Raw genomic sequence first — 23171 nt, 5'->3', positions numbered from 1 at the left:
CTGATGGCTGAGCTGAAAGCGATGACAGAAGTGATGAGGGGAGTGTTGATTTTCTGTGGGAAACTGATTTTTTTGATTGAGTTAGTGGATTAACTGGAACCATTGACATATGTTTTTTAGTTTTATATGTGGTCATAAAACTACAGGTGCTGGTCATATAATTAGAATATCATCAAAAAGTTGATTCATTTCACTAATTCCATTCAAAAAGTGAAACTTGTATATTATATTCATTCATTACACACAGACTGATATATTTCAAATGTTTTAATTTAATTTTGATGATTATAACTGACAACTAAGGAAAATCCCAAATTCAGTATCTCAGAAAATTTGAATATAACTTAAGACCAATACAAAAGAAAGGATTTTTAGAAATCTTGGCCAACTAAAAAAGTATTAAAATGAAAAGTATGAGTGTTAGGAGAGCCCAGGTTGCTCTGATAGTGGCCTCAGCTCTTCTGCATTGTTGGGTCTCACATGTCGCATCTTACTCTTCACAACACCCCATAGATTTTCTATGGAGTTAAGATCAGCCGAGTTTGTTGGCCAATTAAGAACAGGGATACCATGGTCCTTAAACCAGGTAGGCCTACTGGTAGCTTTGGCACTGTTTGCAGGTGCCAAGTCCTGTTGGAAAATGAAATCTGCATTTACATAAAGTTGGTCAGCAGCAGGAAACATGAATTGCTCAAAAACGTTCTGTTATATGACCTTGAACCTCAGAAAACACAGTGGACCAACACCAGCAGATGACATGGCACCCCAAACCATCACTGACTGTGGAAACTTTACACTGGACCTCAAGCAACGTGGATTGTGTGCCTCTCCTCTCTTCCTCCAGACTCTGGGACCCTGATTTCCAAAGCAAATGCAAAATTTACTTTCATCAGAGAACATAACTTTGGACCAGTCAGCAACAGTCCAGTCCTTTTTAGAAGTGAGACCGTCACTGGTGGCTTCAAAGTTTTATATATGTATAATTTACACTTTATTTCAGGGTAGGGAGGCCAATATCATTTTATGATGTAAAGAGAAATGTGAATAATATGTGAAGAAAAATCCAGCTGTAATCAACATTGACATCTTCAGCTGAGAGTTTTAAGAGCGTCACAAGTTTTGCGTCATTAGGTGGTGCTACTGCCACAGTGATTTAAACCAGAGCACATTTCTTTGGAGACTGCAGTGCTTAACAGCAACCAATAAACTTTAAGTTCAGGAACAGGCATCGTAATCAAAAGTGATATAACTTTGGAATAATTGTGAATTTACAAAACAACCATACTTTCAGAAAACTTATAATAAAATTAATAACTAAAATATTGTAAAAGTCACAAAAAATTAATACAAATTTAATTGTAATAATTTTATATAAACTTTATAATAATTATTATTATTTGCATCTTCTCAAAATCAGGCTGAAGTGACATTTTACTTATCAAATACTCATGATTTATAGGCCTAGATGTAGAGCTGCATATTCAGGTTTTGCTTTAATATTTAAAAGTCAGATGATTTCTGAATATTTGTCATTGGTGCTGTTTTAATATATGATGTCAAATAACACCATACAATTTTAAATAGCTAAGAAGTTATTATTATTATTGTTATTATTATAAAAAGATATACAACTGGCATTGGCATATTGAACACATTTGTAAATTAGCTTATTTATTTTTTTAAACACCTGTTAAAGTTACAGTAAGCTTATTAGCATTTTCAAACACCTTGCAAAGATACAGTGCAAAGCATGTGTAAAGTTTTTCTTCTTAGCAGAGTCATAGTCCAGCTGTAAGATCCCGCTCCCGGAATTCCATTCCGCCTTTTTTCCGCCAGGCGCTGGAAGGCTGTCTCAAATCCTAGTGAGCTCCCTATCTAGACAACATATTTGGACGTCGTTCTTCTGGGCATCGTATACGTTTCGAGTGGCTTTCAGCGTCTCAGACCCATACATGCTGTCTACCTATGCAACTCCCTAGGATTTGAGCGGCAGCCGTCGTCAGCAGTTCAACATCATCGCACTGACGTGATCTGCTAAGGCAGTGCATGCTGAACTTTCTGCTGCCCAAGAGAACAAAACGGATATTGATAAGTCAACCATCAGTTTCACTTCGTGTAACTCACAAGGACTCAACAGCAGACGGATTTCTTTCCTTTTTGGTAAATGAAGTCCCACCAAGTGTGGAACGGAGAAGCGACGTCGGCCTTGCTGTAAAAGAAAAGCTTCAAACTTTTGAGAATAAATCTAATTCTCAGTGGCTTCAAGTGTCGGACTTTGATTTCCCCAGCAGCGTGTTTGGAGTCGTGCTGGTTTGGCAGAAATGGGGACGCGGATACGTTCCCATAAACTCACTCTTTTTATCATCCCTTTGATATTTACATCGCATTTGTTTAATGTAAGTGATGCAACTGCATTTTATACACTTTTAATTTACACCGCCCTGCCCCTTTTGTAACAGGTAACTATATAAACCATTGATTTGCATTCAGTTCTTTTTGCAGCATTTAGTAAATCGCGAACTACATCATGTGAACTTTAAATTGCACCGATCTCTGAGCAGATATGAAAGTTAATGTGAAGAACAAATACCTATTGCTCATCTTTCTTGGTACCTGGTAGATACATTTGAACTTTGTTGCTTACGTAGATGAAGAGTTAGTGACTGGAACTGATCTGTTGCAATACCATGTGAAATTACTTTTACACCACATAGTGGAAAGGAAAACCCTTTTTTTAAATACTTCACTATTTTGCATAAAGTTGAAGTTGCTTATAGTAAACTGAACATAAAGTGACTATTGCTGATCTGTTCCATGTAAAGCATATAAAATTCAGCTTTTTTTTTGTGGGGAGAGTTTCTTAGAAGGCTGTACATTCAGTTACTCCTCCTGTACCTTTTGCAGTTAGTTTAACTAGTTAGCTCAAATTAGTGATGCCTTGGAAAGCCTTTGATGTTGAATCCTCTAAAAATCCTCTGGGTCACATGCTAACAGAAAGTCTTGTCATGTATGACTTGGGATTCTTTAAATCGGCTTGTGTTCATCCTGCATGCATACCATGTGTAATCCCTCCCTTATCATTCAAACACTAGTGAACATGAGCCTCTCTGAGTTTACTGATGTGTGACAGGGACACATCACCTTTGGTAATTTTAAGATCTTTGCTGCTTTGTCTTAAGAACTACTATGTCAGTTGCAATATAATTGAATTAAATGGATGCAGTGAAATGTTTTTTTTTTCCCATTACAAGCCTGCCTACGTTTTTACAAAGAGTTCATTTCATTCAGTTTAACAATTAGGGCTTTAGTTGCCACCGGCATTCCTGGTTTCCTTCTGGAATTCCAGGGTGGTATCAATCAGCACTGACGAAACCCCAATAAAAGCACTTTATTACCTTTTAGTTTACTGACACAATCAAGTGCTCCCTCCCTGCTGTTAACTATCAATGGCTTGGTAATTGAGAGACGGTTCTTTTCTATTTATTGACGCATGTAATTTTTAGGTTAAACTGGCTACATGTGAGGTCGTTGAAGTTTTGTGTGATGATAAAGAAGGGTTGCAAGTGGGTTCATGCCCAGTGTTTCTCCTTTTGCTTTTAGCTGGTTTGACAATTTTTTGAGATGCAGAAAAATGTAGGAAGCTCCTTTAAGAACCGAAGACCTGCAGTTACTGAAAGTTTCAGTTCACCTAAGCAAATCCAGTTTATGTTGGTTGACAGCGGATGTGTTTTATGTTCTACTTAATAACAAAGCCATTATTTAAAGGGTTGGTTCATGTTCATAATTTACGTAATATAAATGTCTGTCCTAACATGCATGATGTTTTTCTTCTGAGGAACAAAAATGAAGATTTTTTTTGAAAAATGTTTCAGTGTTTTGTGTCTATTCAATGGGGTGTAGTGTAGTCATTTTCTTTTTCATCTTTTTCTTTTTAAGTTTTTAAAATCAAATGATGACAGATTTTTCATTTTTCTCCGAACCCTTCCTTTAAAAGTAGGTAGTTATAATTAGCTCTGTTTTTAACTCTGCAAAGCCTTTTAAGTGTTGGACGTTTGTCCCATGATGTCCAGCGTTACTCCATCTTATTTTATTTTGAGATGTCTCTCTGGTTCTAGAGTCACAAGTATACCCTGACTTCATCAGGGGAGGATTTTAAGGACTTTTAAGGACTTTTAAGACTGTAGTTACAAACGAATTTCTGTTGTGTCTTTTACCGTCTTGGCCTCCCTAGTATGCCCACATTTACTGTATCTTATGCAATATCTAGATATACTCCAGCCAACCTGGTCAGTTTAACACCCACATGGTCTTCCAAGTAAGCACAGAGGAATCTAGCGCACAGTGTTGGGATAACTGGGCCCATGTTCAATGGGATTTTAAGGGCAGGAGATTATTAATGGTCTCAGTGTGCACTTCTTTATATCTTGTTTGTGAGCTTCATGTTAACCTAATATGGTATTACATTCAGCAAGTGCTAGGTACTTTGATTTATTGCAGTAGAATCAGACATTTTGAAATGGCATTTATAGCAGTTTAGAAAAAAATTATGCTACACTGCAAAATAAAAAGTTTCTAAAAGTGAGTTTTCAGAACAGTGCCAGAGAAGAACCATTTAGTTCATTAAGTTATTTAGTTCAGTTGTTACTGCAGTTGTGGCCTAATGTTTAGAGAGTCGGACTTGTAACCCAAAGGTAGTGGGATTGAATCTCAGTACAGACAGGGATTGTATGTGGGGGGAGTGAATGACCAGAGCTCTCTTCCACACTCTCAATAACCACGACTGAGGTGAGACCCTTGAGCAATGCACAAAACCCCCAACTGCTTCCTGGGTGTCAGCAAAATTGACTGGCCATTTTTGCATACTACTGCTAATGGGTGTGTGTTCACGGTGTGTACAGTATGTGTGTTTTTTTATTCACTACTGAATGCTGTGTGTGCATTTGGATGGGTGAAATGCAATGCAGAAATTTAGAGTATGGGACACCATATTTGGCCACACTTCACTTCATCACTTCGGGTTTTGTGAATGTTAAAATATCTTCATATAACCATTGATACCAATAAATAAACATTTTTTTTAAGAATGTAGTTTTATCTGACACCTCGCATATTTAAATTTGAGCATTTGGCAAAATCATTTGACTTACATTCGATTTATGTATTTTAACAGTGCATGTGTTTGGGGAATCGTACCCATAACAAAGTGGTCACTCATTCCAATTATTTACTTTTTGAGATTTAAAGTCAGCATGCAAATTCTGTGCTGACATCTCAAAATTAATTCAACTACTGATGGACAAAACAAAGTCTGCGCACTTTTTTTTTTTTGCTTCTTCTGTGGTCTGTTACTCTCCGATGTACACTGGCACAATATGAAAAAATCTGTCTGCACCTTAATATCATTTCAAGTTAATTTTCAGCATTTTAGTTTGGTTTAGGTCTGATTTTAGCATTAGTTATAAATAGCGTGGCTTATTTATTGATGTGGCTGCATGTAAACCTATCAGCAGAACAGCAAGTGCTGCTGTTATTTGTTATTTCTGTGACTGTGGTTTGGATTGAGGTCACTGTGATTAAGATTATTATTATTATAATTTTATTATAAATACATGCTTCTTTTTAAAAAGTACACACAAAATGTTGGCCTTTTGAAAACAATTTGCAGAGGGTTGTTCCCACCAATATTTGTGATTGTACACTCATCACTTCGTCCCTCCGTTCCGCTTCACCTGCAGGTTACCTGCGGTACATCACTGTGGGAATTTTCATCTTTTATTTGCCAGCTGTCTGTGATAGAGCGGCAGGCAGACTCCAAACACAGCTGCAGCTCAGCTGGTATTGTAACCCCTGCAAGTGCAGACATGAGTGCTCATACTTATTATGTGGCTAGATGCGCCCTTTTATTCTGAGCACCCAGATCCATAAATACAAAAGTAAGGTTTTAGCTTGATCAATTATGTCAAACATCGCTTTTGGAGAACAGTTCAGACAGTTGCATCAAAGGAACAGCTTGATGTATTGCTGCCATTTCAGTGCATGGATGCCTTGTAGATGACTTGGTGGTTGGTAAGCTGTCAGCATCAAAAACGTTTCTGTAGCTCAAGTGGTAGAGCATAGCACCAAAATAAGGGTTATTTTCCCAGAGAATATGCATATTGATAAATTGTAAAGCATAAGTGTTCTGCAAATGAATATATGTAAACATTAAAGCCAAATGCACATTACATAATATCTAGTGTAAGCAAGTTTTTGTTTCTATGATGAAGTGCTAAATAGTGTCTCCGACCCATGAAGTTTTTTTTAGTATTGAATGGGATCAACCTGTCTCTTTTATTACCTAGAGCATGATTCATGTATCGTTATGCATAATTTGCTGTACTTAAATATCTGTATGTTTTGGCTAAAACTAGAAAAAGATGTGTTCTGTACAACATAACCATTTATGGAGTTTTGTTTATTTGGGGTTTGTTTAGGCTGTGCAATATATTGGCATCCTATGCGTTACCATATGTGCTACATTATTTTTTAAGGTTTGCTATCTAGCTAATTTTTTACAACTCAAATCATTCAAAACTAAAATTGTTTTGTTTAATTTGATTGTAATTTTTGGCAGATCTCTCTCCTTTTTTCCCAGCTGTTAGCCATTACATTAATGATCAACTTACTGCATCTAGAATTGTAATATTGGTATAGCCTCAGTTTTTCCTTTTTCATTATTTATTTATATACAGTATGGAGTAAGCACTATCAGTAATCCCTTTTAATGTCACACTGTTTTTCATCAGAATCATTAGAATAGCATCTCCATGCATGATATCAACATTTCCATATAACTCAATACATGTCATCGTAGGTGTTTTTTTAATTTTTTATATTTATGGCAAGGTGAGATTGTGTCTCACTCGATCTTGTGAAAACCGCGTGTGAATGGAGTTCTCAGCAGATACCTTGCATTAATCTATGACAAGCCTCGGCTTGCCCCAGAAAGAAAGGCGCTACTTTTTCCAAGCCTCCTGCAAACCGCCATAGGATGCAAGGGCTGTTATTACACCCCTGAGATCATGCAGAGAAAGAAAAAAGAATTTCAGTGCCCCCAGGTCAAAGTATATGTCAAAGCGAAAGGAATAAAAAATGAGAAGATAGACATGTAACAATGTTCATTGTGTAGGAAGGAAGACGGCAGGGTCTGCTTTTGCTACTGACTGCTTTATTTAATTCAAAAACAAAAAGTATGCAAAACAGGCACACAATATAAAAAAATCAACATAAACTCAGGATGAGTGGTTGCCACGGGTCTGTCACAGTTTGCTGTGTTGCGGTCAGCCCATTTGAGCATTCGGGCCACTACCACCTTCTCTACCCGACTCTGCCTGCTGGGTTCAACCGAAGATGCCACAGATAAAACTAGTTGAGCCACCCAGGAGGCTGATGTACATTAGCATGTCAACAGCTCCTCGACAGGGGCCAGGCACTTCTGGCTCTTGGCCATCATAAGCAGTGCTTCTCTTTGTCATTCAGATGAGAGAGTCGAGATGTGAGGTTATTCTTGTGTTGGCTTATGGGTGTGGCTAAAGAAAGATTAGATCTCACTTGACCAAACTCTTGGTTGTGTTTGTTTTTCTTTTGGCAGATTGGCAGTTAACATCTGTGAAGGACTTTACAGTCGCTGGTTCCTTTCAATGAGTGCTTTATGATAAGAGAGGAAACCTGCACTCTTCCAGTAGAGGATATCTGCACAGCCAAAAGTGACAGTACATTGATTTTAGGGTCAATCTCTATTAACAGGTTGCTGATTCATTATCCTGCCCAGGATATTAAATTCAGAATTATCTATGAGAGGCAAAAGCCCCTTCCCAATAACAAAGTTTACTCAGGCTTTCCTGTCAGTCTTTCCTGTACCATAGATAAACATAGAGACAATCTAATAATTTCCCCCTCATATTCCGCTTTATGTTTACCTACCTACCTACCTTAATTTATATTTTACAAATTAACTTAAAATAAGTAAGTAATATTTGGGTTCTGTAGTGCTCTACTGTGGGATCTGTACTACTCTGTGACTATGTAATATTATTTTTGCTTTAATTGAAGCACATACATATTTTTGGATCATTCTTGAATCATAATGGATATCTTCCTTTACTCTTTGTTTTTCATTTTGAATTGAGAAATGTTCATTAAAATCTTTTTAAAATACATATTTTCAGGCAAATATTTCCAGTAAAACTAATGGTTTCACTAGTGACCCAACTGTATGTTTGTGTTTCTTCGGATTTTCACTTTTTTTATGTTTTCTCCCAATTAGTCTAGTTATTCCCCATCAGCATCATATATACTGCTTTTATAAAGCGTTTCAATCCAAAAGAAGGTAGATGAAGATGTATCCATATAATGTCAGTTGCAAATGCAAGTGTGAGGCAGTTGGGTCAAGCGCTCCTTACATTTGTAGCCACACACTCAGATCAGTACCAAGTATACGTGGTGCCAATCTATAAGAGCAAACATGTTCAAACTGGAAATGAGGAAACTACTAGGGTACCACCTGCTCTTGATGGTGCCAAAACCACATCCCACACTGCACATTTATATTTTCATAACCATACGTTTCAGTGCTTTGCTGCTGGGTTTTCCATATAGGAACTTTGCCACTGATGGTTCCAGGCCACATATTTCATGCCAAAGTCCTTTAATGGAAAAACTACAATCTCACTCTGAAACCTGTTATTGCAGACCACTGCGTTGTGTAAGGCACATTATGATTGGTGCAGATACAACAGGCTTTCAATTGTGTGCTTTTAACCAGTGGCAAGGGAGTAGCTGATAGCGTGCTTTTGCTCTCTGTATTCAAACCTCAAAGTGTTCTGATATATCTATGCTGCCTTATATCCATTACAACCACTTTGGGCTCCTGTATGATCTAGGTTTACAGTGTTTTTGACTTACGCATGTGTGATGAATGCTTGCATGAACAGTGGGAAAGAAACCTGAGCTATTGTCTGATATGAGCAATGTGAATCATGTGTGTTTAAGTGCTGTGCCAGATTTAAATCACCACAACGTATCAGTTTGACATCTGTCATCATGACCATTAAATGCTTACTAGCTTACTCTTATTTTAGAAGAACACTCAAACATATTCCACTATTTTCTGCACTGTAGTGTTATACTGTAATTTTATTAGAATCGTAAATCATGCAAGTTTATTACTTTTGCATGAATTGATCATTCATTATAGTGTTAGAAATTAGTAGAAAACTCTGACTCATTGCTAATAGTACACTGATGATCTATGTCTTGTGGGCATAGACAACTTGAAGAACAATACCTGTATCTTGCATGTACTAAACAAATTTGTGTGGTTATTCAGACTAAACTGGCCTGGGGCAATTTTGTCTTCCACCCACACATAAAGACCAAAACTAAAATTTCAGCCTTTCAGCGACTGTCTCCAGAGTCTCCTTACCATAAAGGCTGATAATATTTCATAAGGAAGACTTTAAATGTAAAAGAGTTTATCGGTTTCGTTCTATCAGCTTTTTTGTATAAAACATGGACTACTCTTTTGTTTTCGATGGTCACTAGAAACACAGAAGCTGTAAATTTGATCTGTATATATCAGATATATATCTACATACAACTTATAGCCAGCAAAAGCAATTATCATTTAAACCAGATAATTAAACAGCCCATCCAGTGGATATTGATGAATAACCAGAAGCTCTGCGGCTGTAGAGCAGATTTCTAGCCACTGGAAAATCCTTACCTTCAGGCCTCTGTTACGTGGGCACAAAGGGTGGTGCCAGGGGCAAACTACTATTAAGATCTGGCACAGAGGAGAGACTCGCTGAGTCAAATTCCTTGGCACGGGTGCAAGACCTGCCTGTAGGCACAAGCTTAATACACTTTGTTCTTTGGGGGGGGGGGACCTGCAGTGTGGAGACTTAACAGAAGAGTAACGTTAGGTTCTTATGTAACGGGGTACGGTCTTAATAACTAGCCATTGTTATGTTTTTTTTATTTATTTTTTATACGCAATGATACCGAATGAGATTTGCTATATTTACTCATTATTTAATTTGGAGAGGGAAAGAACAGAAAGTGCCCAGAAATGTGACTTTAGTCAATACAAAATCCAAGTTTACCTGAATGGCTTTCCTAATGCATATTCCCGATTAAATGATTCATAGGTGAACAATATTCCAAATAAGCCTTTATAATCTTTATGACTAGAAAACATGCCTCTGCATTGGAATCATTGATTGATTAAAGTGTATTGTGATCAGATTATGAATCTTCATGATACTGATTGATCATGCCACTAACTGTTCAGTGGCATTTTTACATTGCTAGATCAATCCCCCAAAAGTGAAAACTCTGTGGTATTTCATTTAGGGCTAAGTTATTTGTATCCGGGCCTCAATGAGTGTTTTCATGAAATCTGTTGGTAGCCTTTTCTCATGATTTGGAAGCAAATTAAATGCTTCTCATCTGTTTGCAGTGAATGACCAAGTAAGGCCCCTGGCTTTCCTTGATATTGAGATAACTCCCCTGGCACACAGATGTTCAGCTGGAGGTTTGGCTTTTTCTTTGAAAGTACTTCTTTAAATTGAAGGTCAGAAGTCTTTCAGTAGCTTCTGGTTTGCATGTTCGACCTTTTTCCTTTTACCTAGAGATTCCTGTCTCAATGTACAATAAATATGCTGCTATTAACCTTGTAAGTCTCCTCCTAGCTGTCTGTATGTTTTACTCAAAGGACTGGTTTTGTGCTTTTGTTATTGTTTCTAGCTTCATTATTAAGTGATTGTTTATTCTGGACTGTTTCGGGAAGGAAGGCTGAAGGAGTCGTTTAATTTTAGTCTGCAAGTTTTATCAGGCTTTTTCATTGCATCAGATCAAACAGGTGTGGTGCAGTCTGGGGGAATTCCTTCTGCTAACAGCCATCCTTGACAATGGAGTTGTTACCCAGTGTAGACATGGTGGTGTCAGTGCATTTACCACCTAAACACTTAAATGAGGCTCTGGCCATTTAAAATCAACGTAAAAACACCCCATATTTCAGTTAGTTCAATTTAGACGAATTGTGAAACTGGGTTTATCTCCAGCCTTGCAGCTTTTTACAGATTTTCTTTTAAGATCAAAATACTTTCCAACACATATCCATTGTCTTCACTTTATACTGCTTAGGATCTGTCTGCGGTATCTGAGAATGGATGTATTTGTTGATGTGACATGCTTTTTATGTGTCCATGGCTCATACAAGAAAGAGTAAATGGTCTTAAAGTACGTTTATTCTGTCAGTCATAATAAATTGAATATGAAGTACATGCGTAACAAAGCTGTACCTGCTATTAAATGGGAAACATATGGTGTGATGCAATCTAGTCGGGTTTAAAGAGACAATTGTTTGGACACTTTTGTGGTAAAGCGGCCTTAACTCAACCTTGAACAATAAATGACTCCCTGAAGGAGCAAAAAGTCAGTAGGTAGGTTTTGTCTTGTAGCTTATGCAAATATTTTTGAAGTTTTATTGTTTTTTTTTTTTTTATTGGTTGTCAAAGGTTCATCAGAGGCTGGAGTTTTGCTATTCTATAGTTTGGTTTGTCCCAATTCACTTTCATTCATTTAAGCTGATATATATATATGAGTAAAAGTTTTTGTTTTTATCAATAAATCTGTATGTGTATTCAATTTTTGACCAACTATTTTATCATACTTTAAAATCCTCTACTCTTTTACAGTAAATCAGAATTTAAAGCTATTAAAGCCGACAGCTTTTAAAGCTCAGTGAAACAAGACATCTGTCTTTTTGCCACAATTGAAATGGAATCCTTCTCTTACGGTTGTTGTTGATTCTTGTGATGTCTTATTTTGCATGATTCTCAGATAATAAAAGTTCTGACAGTTTGTATCAGGCTTTGAGTTGCATTCTCATTGTGGTCTCGGACCCCTTTGAAAGCATACAGTAGATTCAGTAGATTCTCCATTAGTTTCTTCTCACTTTCAGTGGAAATGTTTCTAGGGCCTCAAGATCCTCCAGAGTTCTGACCCAGCCAGTGTAAAGATAATCCTGCAGATTCTGACCAGCTGACTCCTTGTTCCTTCGTCCTTAGTGGGTGACAAGGGGAGGCTAAACCCAAGGATTTAAAATGGAGAATAGAGCTAGAATAAGCCAATCAGAGGCCAAGCATTTCAAGCAGACAAAGTGGGGACCTTATCCCATCTCACAAACACAAGCGAAATAGTTGGCTGCAGTAATGTTCATATACAGGAGCCTTCAAAAGTTTGGGTCAGTATATCTTTTTTTTTTTTTTTTTTTCTAAATAATTTTCTTTTGAACTTTCTTTCGACTTTCTTCAGAAGAAAGAAACTCATTCAGGTTTAAGACAACTTGAGAGTGAGCAAATGATGAGAGAATTTTCATTTTTGGGTGAACCATTAATGTTAATAAAGCAACAAAACGTTATTTTTTTAATAACGATAATTAAATTATGACAAAGATTTTTATCGTCACACTTTGGCCTAATACTTGTACTTGCCATTCTTTTTTTTATTTTTTATATTTTGTTAGCTTTTAAGGCTTTGTTTTCTAAACTATGGAAACTAGTTTGGCTGTACTGCTCAGGCATCTTGCAAAAAACATAAAAAAAAGATTAAAATAGTGAATCGTTATTTTCCTGATGAAAATCGGGATATGATATTTTTGCCATATTGCCTGCCACTAATCAACATGATCCAGAAGTTATAAAAAAGTAAATAAATGGACTTGGAACTTGTACATTGAATTGATGTTCTATCAAACTTTGAAAGGAAACAAACAGGTTATGAAGCTATATGTTATATGAAATATGTAAGGATGGTTTCAATGGGGCTCTTAAAACAGTGACTCACAGTGACCTGAATCTCGCCCTTAGAGTTTATGTTGATGCGGTGGTCTGAACCACCGAGCAATGACGCTGTTCCCAGAACACCTTCACCACAGAAATGTTAGTAAAGCCACTCTTTTCGAACTTGTTTACTGATGTGTGGCCAGAAATAACCCCAACTGCAGTGCAGTGCTGTGAGCTAAATGTACAGTATTGAGCCGGGATGTCAGGAATCCTTCAATCATGATTCTGAGGCTTTAGGCATGAGTTCTAACAAAAGAGGCTTTCAGTACATATGCAGTCATGGCTTCCACTTAAACCACAAGCGTCCGCTCTCAAAAATAAAATATCCATCATTGTATGTGAAACACATAAAGTACAGTGAGAAATGATCATGCCTTTGCTGGGTGTAAATTGAAGCATGTAGACCAAATACGCTCTCTCTCTCTCTCTCTCTCTCTCTCTCTCTCTCTCTCTCTCTCTCTCTCACTCTCACTCTCACTCTCTCTCACTCTCGCTCTCGCTCTCTGTCTGATTTCTTGACTGATGATTTGATTCTTCAAGTGGATTGTTCATAGCAAACCAAAAACATGCAGTGGAACCAAAGTAGTGTGATTCGTGAATGACTGATTCTAATGAGTCCATCTGTTTAGTAAATAAAAACTCTAACTGTGAGAATAAATCACTATAGTTACTGGTTGTGTAAATGAAAACATGTATTTGAAGATGCGCAATATGAGTTTTGTCAGTAGTATTTTATAAAAAAAAATTAATAATTACAGATTTAAATTTGGCCATATTTTGTTTTAGTGTTGTCGATTTTTATGTAGTTGAAACCAATTATTGTCAAAACCACTGACTGCAAGACCTTAATAGAGACGTATTTTTCCGACTGCTTATATTTGCATAAGATTGAATGCACAAATTTACTAAATTTAAAATAATTTCCTTTGTCATCGTGCTTTCTAACCACAAGCATTTTCTTTAAATCTGCTGGAAAATTGAGGGTCAGTCATTTCTATATTGACTGCTGAACCTAATCAATGGTTAACTGATAATGGATGACTTTCTGTTTAAAACCACAAGTGTTGTGCATTAAACACAAGTGTAGTAGCTTCATAGTTGGCTTGTCCCAATACTCCTTAATCCTGCTCACAGCTGTCTTGACAAGGTGTTTGATAGTAGGATGAAATATCACCTGCAGCTACTTGGCTTGAGTGGTATTTTGACCTCTGTCCGCCCACACACACCCTTCAGTCCGGGTGTGAAAGGGGTCAGTGGAGTTGTAGCATCATCTGGTCCCTGTGTGTTACCTCCTGCCAGACAAATTTCATTCATACTCAATCAGGCTACTTCACTGGGGCTTTATATTCCAAGTTGGGCCAAAGCAGTTCTTTTGAAGCCTGCAGCAGCTTGCTGTGACACCACCAGTGTCCCCTTTGATCAGATGAACTTCCTCTTTGATTCTCTTGAATGTGTTATTAAGACCATTCCTATCATGCACAAATTCCATTTAGGGAACTTTTGATCAGACTTGTAATTATAGCTCATTTCTCTCCAAACTCAAAAACAAAATTTCAAAAGCACACACCCTCTGATTTTTAAGAGATATTAACTGGCCAGACTCTGTCAAGGCAGCTGATCTTTGTCATCTCACATTATTATGATTCTTAGACGGCTAATTCATCCAAAATGTATTATACAATTACAATTATTTAAAAGGTAAGTTATGTATTATTTACTTTTAAAGCATCACAATACTTTTTATAATATAAATATAAATGTGAATAAAATTATTAATCTTTTTGGGGAGCTTTACAGCCTGTCAAGCTGTGACGTATCAATGTTTTTAATGTAGCCTAATATATTTTTATTTGGTGTTCTATATTTTATATTTTATGGTGTATTTTTTTATATATGCATTTTAAAGTTATCTTTTATTTGGTTTAATTTTAAATAATTTCCTAGCAAAATAGTTTGAAACAACACGTTAGTGAATAATGACGTTTTTATTTTGGGTTGATTTATTCATTTAATAACAGAGTGTTCATTATTTAAGACAACATCTGTTGTTTGTTTCGAGGGATACTAGATTTCTGCTGCCATTTTATTTGTCATACTCATGTAATTATGAGTGAAGGAAAACAGCTGGTTGATATTTTTCAGTAGCCAGGCTGATCTGGAACAAACAAATGTTCAGTGACCCCTCAATGTGTGTTGAGGATCATCTAGATTTCCTTAACAAATATCCTTTCAAAAAGACAACTACACTTAAAGAGCCAAAAGTTACTCACTGTTTATTAATTTCTCCAAAAAAGGCCTTCTTATAATGACACTATTAAGAACTGAGTCACCATATAAGGTTTCTAAACGGCATTTTCCATAGTCCATGTGATCAAATGCCTGAACTGTTGTCCTTGCTGACCATTCCAAAGCCTTCACAAAGTCTTGCGGCCAAATCCGAGTTAATTATGACATAGCTGTATTGAATAGAACCGGGACTTATGAACTTGAGAACATAATGCAAAAGGTTATCCAGCTTTAAACCTCTCTTGGCTGGCTGGCATGATATCCAAAGCAATCACTGAAGAATGTTGTTTTGTTTCGGCCAGATTTTCACAATAATTTTCATTATTGTGTTCCGAATATACCGTATCAGACATGGTTATCTCACAATTGTAGATATTTGGAAGGTGCCAGCATTGTTCTGAACTCTACTAACTTCAGTTGTGTGGACAAAAACAGCTGAAACATTCTTCAGAATCTCTTCTTTCTGTGTTCCACAGAAGAAAGTCATGCAAAAAAGGTTTGGGATGATATGAGAGTGAGTAAATAATGGCATAATGTTACTTTTTGGGTGAAGTATCCCTTGAAAAACCACAACGAATGACTATATGTTATAATGTTATATATGTTAGAATGACTTCTATATTTTGTGATATATGTCAGCGTACGGTATTTAATAAGGCAGCACTTATTAAATTGTCTTTGAAAACAAGTTGGGGTCCAAAGCCAAGACAACAGGTGGTGCCAGATCAGATCTGACAGCCATGAGAATAAGGAGCGGAAGTTTGATGCTTTGTGGGAAACCAGAGCTCCATGAGAGTCGTCAATAATTTGTCACTTGCTTCAGATTATTTGCCCTATAATGCGAGCAAGGCTTGGATTTTCATATTCTACATATGAAGTCAATTGTTCTGCTGTTTCTTGAACACATTTGAGAGCACTTATTCAGAACTTTAAACTTTTTTTTATTGTAAAATGATTTAAATACTCTTTTATCATGGTTTAGATTGAAAATTCACCCCATATTTCATTTATTTCATCATTTACTCATGTTATTCCAAAACTGTGTGACTTTATATTTTCTGAAAAGGACAGAAGAATATTGGATTTCCCAATATCGAGAGTTGGTGTAGAGCTTTCTGTTTGTCCGGGCAATAGCTGACAGGGAGAGTTTTCAGGAAGTAGTGCAACTTGTCATGCACTCTACCGCTTTAAACTTTATCTGTCCAAAGCGTTGTGCAACATTCTCCAGAACTGGCTTACTGCCATTTTCTTGCTGTCAAACGTTCATAAATCTTTGCGCTCTCATCTTGACATATCCTTGACAGGTCGGCTGCTATGATAAACATTATTCTGTTTGATTGTCAATCCCAGAGAACTGATACATAGAATAGGACATAGGATTCTTCAACGTATGTTCAGTGACTTTTCCAAGGTTTCTTTAGAAAGAGGACAGCATCACCAAAACAAGAAAGCAAGTTCTTCTTAAATGACGGCTAGCTGCAATACAGAAGCCCTTCCTGTTATACATAAACAGCTTTTCCCCTGCACACTGCCACTGGCCTCAACACCTCCACACTCAGCTGTCATCTGGGTTAACTAGAGCTGCACTTGGTCTTCAAAGGGCAGGTCACCATAAAGATCTTCTTACCGGAAACACTGCTGTATTTTTAGACTCTTAAATTGCTCTGCCATTTTTATGTTTATTTGTTGTCAACAAAAAATAGGCCATGAAGGTTAGATTCCTACTGTATTACTACTGCTTATGTTGACCAAGTTTAAGGAATTAAGTTGGCTGCATTTTACCTTATTTATTCTGTATGTATGGGATCAATTTTCCGACAAAAGTATTGCAGTCATGGATAAAAAAAAAAAAAAAAAGTGTGAAACCAAAATATTAAAATGCAAGTAAAAATATATTGCACAATTTAAAAATGAGTTTTCATCATGGCAATGATCATGGATCGAAAAATAATAAGTATAAATAAAAATGTGATAATGCATAAAAAATTATAAGCACGGCTCGAAGCTTTAAACACATTTAAAATTATATTGCACAAAACTGAAATTTTAATGCAAAATTATTCAACTTGCACAAAAATTCATGTTTTCCTTGGTTTTATTTACCTGTCTTTTTGTGAACTCAGATGTTTTCTGTTCATATATATAAATCGTTTATTTTTTCACTTTGCTTTTGTTTCTATGTTCTGCACTTGCTTTTCCAAAGGTTGAGGTTAGATTTTGATGTAAATCAGGGTGTTGTCATAGGTCCATTAAAACAGTGGAGGGATCTCCTCTGGGTTGTTTTGAGGGTGTAAATTGGAGTGTGGTGACAGTGTGGTTTGAGGCAATATTGAAAACTGTCATACATAGATGGTCTAGAAGTGCAGGAGCTCTATTGGTTCCCCTGCTGGGGTGATAATTGAGGGCAGAGTTCTCCTATAGATCTCTTCTGGGCCCCCACAAGTAGGGAAAGCTGCTTGCTCTGGAATACGCTCACACATTCGGCACACCCACAAACATCATTAGGACAACTGAGATGGTATCAGTTCACTTGATTAAAACTGAGTTAGTGGATGCAATCAGACTGCCTTGAGCACAATGTCAAGGCAGACTGCACCCACTCCCTTAATTTTCGGTCTGAGACATGCAGTCAAGCCCAGACACCTCCTATGATGTTGCCATTATTAGTGTTGGATATGGTCTGCCTTCTGGCTTCAGATCTAGTTTGAAGCTTGGAGTGAATATCATTTTTATTTTTATTTTTCTATTGGGGTGGGGGGGGGGGGGTTATTGTAGAAATGAATACTTCTATTTAGCAAGGATGCTTTAAATTGACAAAGACATTTATAATGTTACAAAATATTTATATTTCAGATAAATGCTGATCTTCTGAACTTCCTGTTCATCAAAGGAACCATGAAAAAAATTATATTCAGCTGTTTTCAACATAATACTACTACTAATAATAAATAAATACATTTTGGAGCAGCAAATCTGTATATTAGAATGATTTCTGAAGGATCATGTGACTGGAGTAATGATGCTAAAAATTCAGTCAGGAATAAATTATATTTTAAAATATATTCAAATAAATAAAAAAAACGTTCTTTTAAGTAGTATTTAAATTTGACTGTTTTTGCTGTACATTGGATCAAATACATGCGGGCTTGATGAGCACAAGTTACTTCTTTAAAAACAATGTTACTGTGCAAAAATGTAGGGGTGCTCCGATCACGATCGGCCGATCGTTATGCGTATCTCGTCAGTAAAGCCGGTTCTCTAATCAGCCGTTAATTCCATCAGGTGCGCGATTTCACATAGAGCAGCTGTTACTAGACAGAGCCGTTGTTAATAGAGAAGATGCGCAAATCACGTTAATTTTCAGCGTTTATTGGCCCATCTTCTCAGTTAACAACGGCTCTGTGTAGTAACAGCTGCTCTATGTGAAATCACGCACCTGATGGAATTAATCGCTGATTAGAAAACCGGCTTTACTGACGAGATGCGCATTAACGATCGGCCGATCGTGATCGGAGCACCCCTACAAAAATGTTTGACTGGTAGTGTATATAAAACATCTAATCACTTACCTTTATTTTGTTTCTTATAAGGAGATGTTAGGCAGAATGATCTGTCATTCAGTTAATTTTAATATAGTAATTAAATGGTAAATAAGAAGGTTTCTCTGTCGTCTCATTCTGTGTGTCAAATATATTTATTTGTATAAATGAATTGTATAATAATTGTAATTGCATAATATTGTAAGTAATATTGTAAATAATAAGTGATTAGACTCTTTTATTTATTTGTTTTGTATAACAGTATTTGAACTAATTGCAAGAGCTGAATAATCAATCAAATTCTATTGATTAATCAGTGAAATAGACGATTAGTCGATTAATCATTCTAAATAATAGTTAGATTAATCGATTATCAAAATAATCGTTTATTGCAGCCCTAGTCCGAACCGCACCATTTCTGCACTTAAAATGCATTATAGTTGATGTCAAAGAAATGGACACAAAAGGAACATATGGTCTCTTAGGACTAGGAGGTTTTCCTTCATTGCATAGAAACATACTTTCCATAACTGTGAATCAGATGTTGTGTAACCAAACTCATCTTGCATTGCACTTTCCAGTGAGGTTTGCTTAAGGAATGAGGTATGTGTAACTTGAAAATGTACACACAAACCCTCCTTTGGAATTACTTTTTCAAACATTGGGTATTGGCCTTTTAGACTGGTATTGTTAACTTGGTGAGTCAGATAGTTATTGTTAATGGAAGTTCTGAATAAACTTGACTTTTATCCCTCACCACAAAACCCTGATCCTTCAGTCCTGGGGTTCCAGTAGTGAGAGTAAGACTTCCAGAATGCGGATGAAGTTACCTCAATGTGTACTATTCAATACCACACTACTTTCCTACTGTACACAATCAGATGAAGCTGCCTGTCTCCCACTTGCAAATTGGATGTGAAATCTGTCATAAATTCATAAAGCCAAAATAACACATCTTTAGAACGTTAGACCCCTTAGAGTTGGATAATATTGAGTGATTTATTCATGTCAGTGTTTATGTATGGTTAAAGGTCTAGTTAACCCAAAAATTAAAATTCTTTCATTATTTACTCACCTTCATGCTGTTAGAAAACCTGTAACATGTAAATGAAATCAAAATACTTTCATACATCAAAAAGTACAAAGAGAGTTTGTACACCTAAGTTTAAAAAGTAGTTTAAATATCCTACCTTATATGTCAATAAAAACCTAAATTAAATGTGTCCGCCACATTAACGTGATTGTTTCTTCAGAAGACTTGTATTGAATCACTTGATTAAAATGGATTTCTTTTACAGTGCCTTTATGGAATTTTTGAATTGTGAAAGTGTTAGGGAGGGGGTGTCAAGAAAAGCTACTTGAAAAAGTTAACATTGCAACTTCCTCAAATGAAAATCTCCAAGACCCTGTTTCGACACCAGTACTAATGTCCATTTCACTTGATCTGATTACAAGTGGACATTTGTAGTAAAGTGTCTCAAGCATTTTGCGATCACTCAAGCCACACATGGCAGTAGTTAAAAACCCCATGTGATCATATTGCATTTGTAGTACAAGTGCTAATCGGCCTTACTGAATCCTGGACAGGATCGCTTACTTGCCTGTCAACCATTCATTGCACCTTTTACAAAATGCTGATTTTCCAATGCAAGCCCACACAGGTCAGTTGCTTATTCAGAAAGCCTGGTTCTGACTAACAAGCCTGCAGTTTGTGAAGATTGGTGTGATGCTGAGCTGGATGACTGCCCAGATGTGCTCATAGTGATGGGCCCACAGTGAAGCAGGAAAGAAACTAACTGAGAAGGGATGTGGAGAGGGTGAAAAAGATGAATGGCAAAGAAATCTGATTGTTCAAATTGTAGCAGAGAGAAGTTCCCAGCTCCCAGCCTCGATTTCAGCATGAGAAACAGCTGCACTGAGAACATTAGGAAGCATGTATGTCAAATCTTGCCCAGTACTCAATGGAATGCCTGTGGGAGTCCCAGCTCGATCCCAGATGCATGCTTTGGGTCTACGTGGGAACATGTGCATGGCCAGAAGGAAGAGTTCCTGAGTGCCATAAGTATGCTGTCAGCCTTTGTCCATCCTGTCCCATCCATGTGGAAGACCGTAACAACTTGTTTAAGAATGTGCCTCATCCACCGAGTATGCCATGGTTAACGTGAATGAGGCATGTTTTTGCTGAGAAAGTCTAGTGTCGAATCTTGTCTAGAGTGCTTTGTGTAGTTGAAGGGTCTCTCTCATCATGGTCTTTATCCTTAAGGTGCTCAAGATGAGGTTTAGTGTCAAAATTGGCAGCTTATCATCACCTTGCACGTTCTTGGCCCCGAGAGGTTAAACTCGCAGAGGAACCTCTGTTCCTACCTGTATGCCTTTTGATATCTCAATGTCTTGCACATACATCTTTCCTGTTGTCTTATCTCTGTTGTCATCCCTTGCCTGTCAGATGGATGTTTATTTTTTTTTATAGCCCCTTTGGGTAACAGGTGTGGAAAAAAAGTGAATGTCACTGCTTCGTCATACATCAGTTCCCTCATCATTCACTCTAGCACTCTTCCAAACCATAGTGAGCTTCCTGCTTGGGTATCCATTGCTGACCATGCATGGAAGCTCATAAGTGACTGATGTTAAACATTCTACATAGGCAGAATCTCCATCTCCCACATGAATAAGTGTGTGTGTTAGGTGTAGGGCCATATGGCCATAGGTTTTGGAACAGAGCACCAGTCAACTATTCCCTGATACCTTTCGGTTACTCTCAAGAAAGTGACAAGGCTTAAAGCAGTGCATTATCAAGAGAGGAAGTGCATTATATGATAGGAGAAGGGTAATGGAAATTATCTAGCACTTCTCGCCCTGCAGTAGACAGCGAGTTGCATTCTGGAGGTCAGGAAGTTTGCCCTCTGATCTGCCTGTATCAGGCTGTGCTTTGGTGTTCTGGCTCAGATGAAGGTATAAAGTGCACATCTCAAGCTTTCACCTACTTAACGCTCTACAGTTTACATTCTATTTGTGTGTTTATAAGAACTGTCATCCACTTCACATCCATGAAATCCTTATTTAATAAAGTGTGGTGAGTCCAGGTATCATGTACTGGAATTTATTGCCACTCTGAAGCATTTTATTCCATTTTGCTACCATTGCATTTTAGATAATGACTACTCAATTCAGTAGTCAAGAGTTTTATTATTGTCATCGTCCATATTTTTTTCTTTAACATGAACATTTTTATAAGGCGTTTTGTTTTTTGTATCAACTTCAATGTGACATGGCAGTAATGTTTATTTGTTGAAAGCATTTCGAAAGAGCAGCATGTTCCAAATATTGACTGCAAAGTAATTGCAGATTTTTGAGTCATTACTGCCACAGCTGCACTCACATTGAATAAAACCAAAATACTAAAATCCTTTTCTCACGCTGTACTCCTAAGGTCTTGAAAATTAGACACGGGTCTTTTTGGTGGTTGGAAATGCCAGAGAGGGGTGTGTGTGGGAGCGGATTAGCCTCAAGTACACTTCAGCAGTGCACATCTGTCCTTTCTAGCCATCATTATTGCTCTTTGGAGGCTGAGTGTGAGTCAGTCATTAGAAGTGTGGAAGTCCAAGCATGTGTGGAAGTGTGGAAGTCTCATTCCCTTTGAATTGCATTTGTGTAGCCCTGTTCTCTCTGCTTATCAATTGTCCACTGGCATAGATACAGTGAATATGGCTTCTTGCCTTGTAAACAGCAGCTGAGTAAACCCAAGTGTAATCTTGAGTCTTTCCACCAGGTTCAAACTTCTTTTGCAAAACGATGGGATCTAATGTTGCTCTTTGTCTGTTTATTTGCCGTTCCTGCAGAACAAACTTTTGGCAGTGTGAATGGCATAATTGGAAAGTAAACAGTGGGGTTCCTTTGACAGTGGAAAGCATTATGTGTGTGTTTGTCTTTGCTATTATTTCCTTGGCTATAGGTGAACTCAAGCTTTCTAAGGCTGGAGAATGACCTAAGAATTTCAGAAAGTTTAGATGTTTTCTTGATTTTACTGTATATGAATCAACCCAAAAGTGAAACACCTTCATTGAAACCTGATTGTGTTTTCATACAGTGTAAGTGAATGTGACCATTACTGTCTAGTAATATTTGAATGAAAAATGACTTGCATGCCATTCTATTCATCACATAAATCTATCATTTGCTTTTTTTCCTTTTGGAGCCTATGCACTTTCATGTATGGGCAATAGCAGTGTGCACATTTTTCAAAACATCTCCTGTTTTGTTTGGCAAAAGAAATGCAGTTGTGTGTATGGAACATAAAACAAAATAAATGGACAAAACTAAAATTTTGGGGTGAGCTATACTTTTAACCTCTATACCCTGTAGTAATAGTTAATAGCTGAAGTTATTTTTTTTTCCCTTGCTAAGTTGTGTGTCATATCTGGAGATAATGAATTTGATACATACACTTTTTCTAAGTCTT

The 23171-nt window shown here is 37.0% G+C and overlaps 1 protein-coding gene across 7 annotated transcripts in view; it reads left to right on the top strand.

Moving 5' to 3' along the window:
* The first annotated feature begins 1859 nt into the window (after positions 1-1859).
* LOC127944213 (basement membrane-specific heparan sulfate proteoglycan core protein) overlaps positions 1860-23171 on the top strand; it is a 96155-nt gene continuing 74843 nt past the window's right edge. For 3 of the 7 annotated variants that reach the window (XM_052540062.1, XM_052540064.1, XM_052540063.1), the window contains exon 1: positions 1861-2396. In XM_052540062.1, the coding sequence (XP_052396022.1) occupies positions 2322-2396 (75 nt within the window). In that variant the 5' untranslated portion in view covers positions 1861-2321. Of the gene's footprint in view, positions 2397-23171 lie in introns of all 7 variants that reach the window. The other 4 variants (XM_052540061.1, XM_052540060.1, XM_052540066.1 and 1 more) reach the window with 3 other exon arrangements.

This window comes from Carassius gibelio, chromosome A23 (genome assembly GCF_023724105.1).
Source record: "Carassius gibelio isolate Cgi1373 ecotype wild population from Czech Republic chromosome A23, carGib1.2-hapl.c, whole genome shotgun sequence".
NCBI lineage: Eukaryota > Metazoa > Chordata > Actinopteri > Cypriniformes > Cyprinidae > Carassius > Carassius gibelio.
This window is presented reverse-complemented; position numbering and strand designations above follow the sequence as displayed.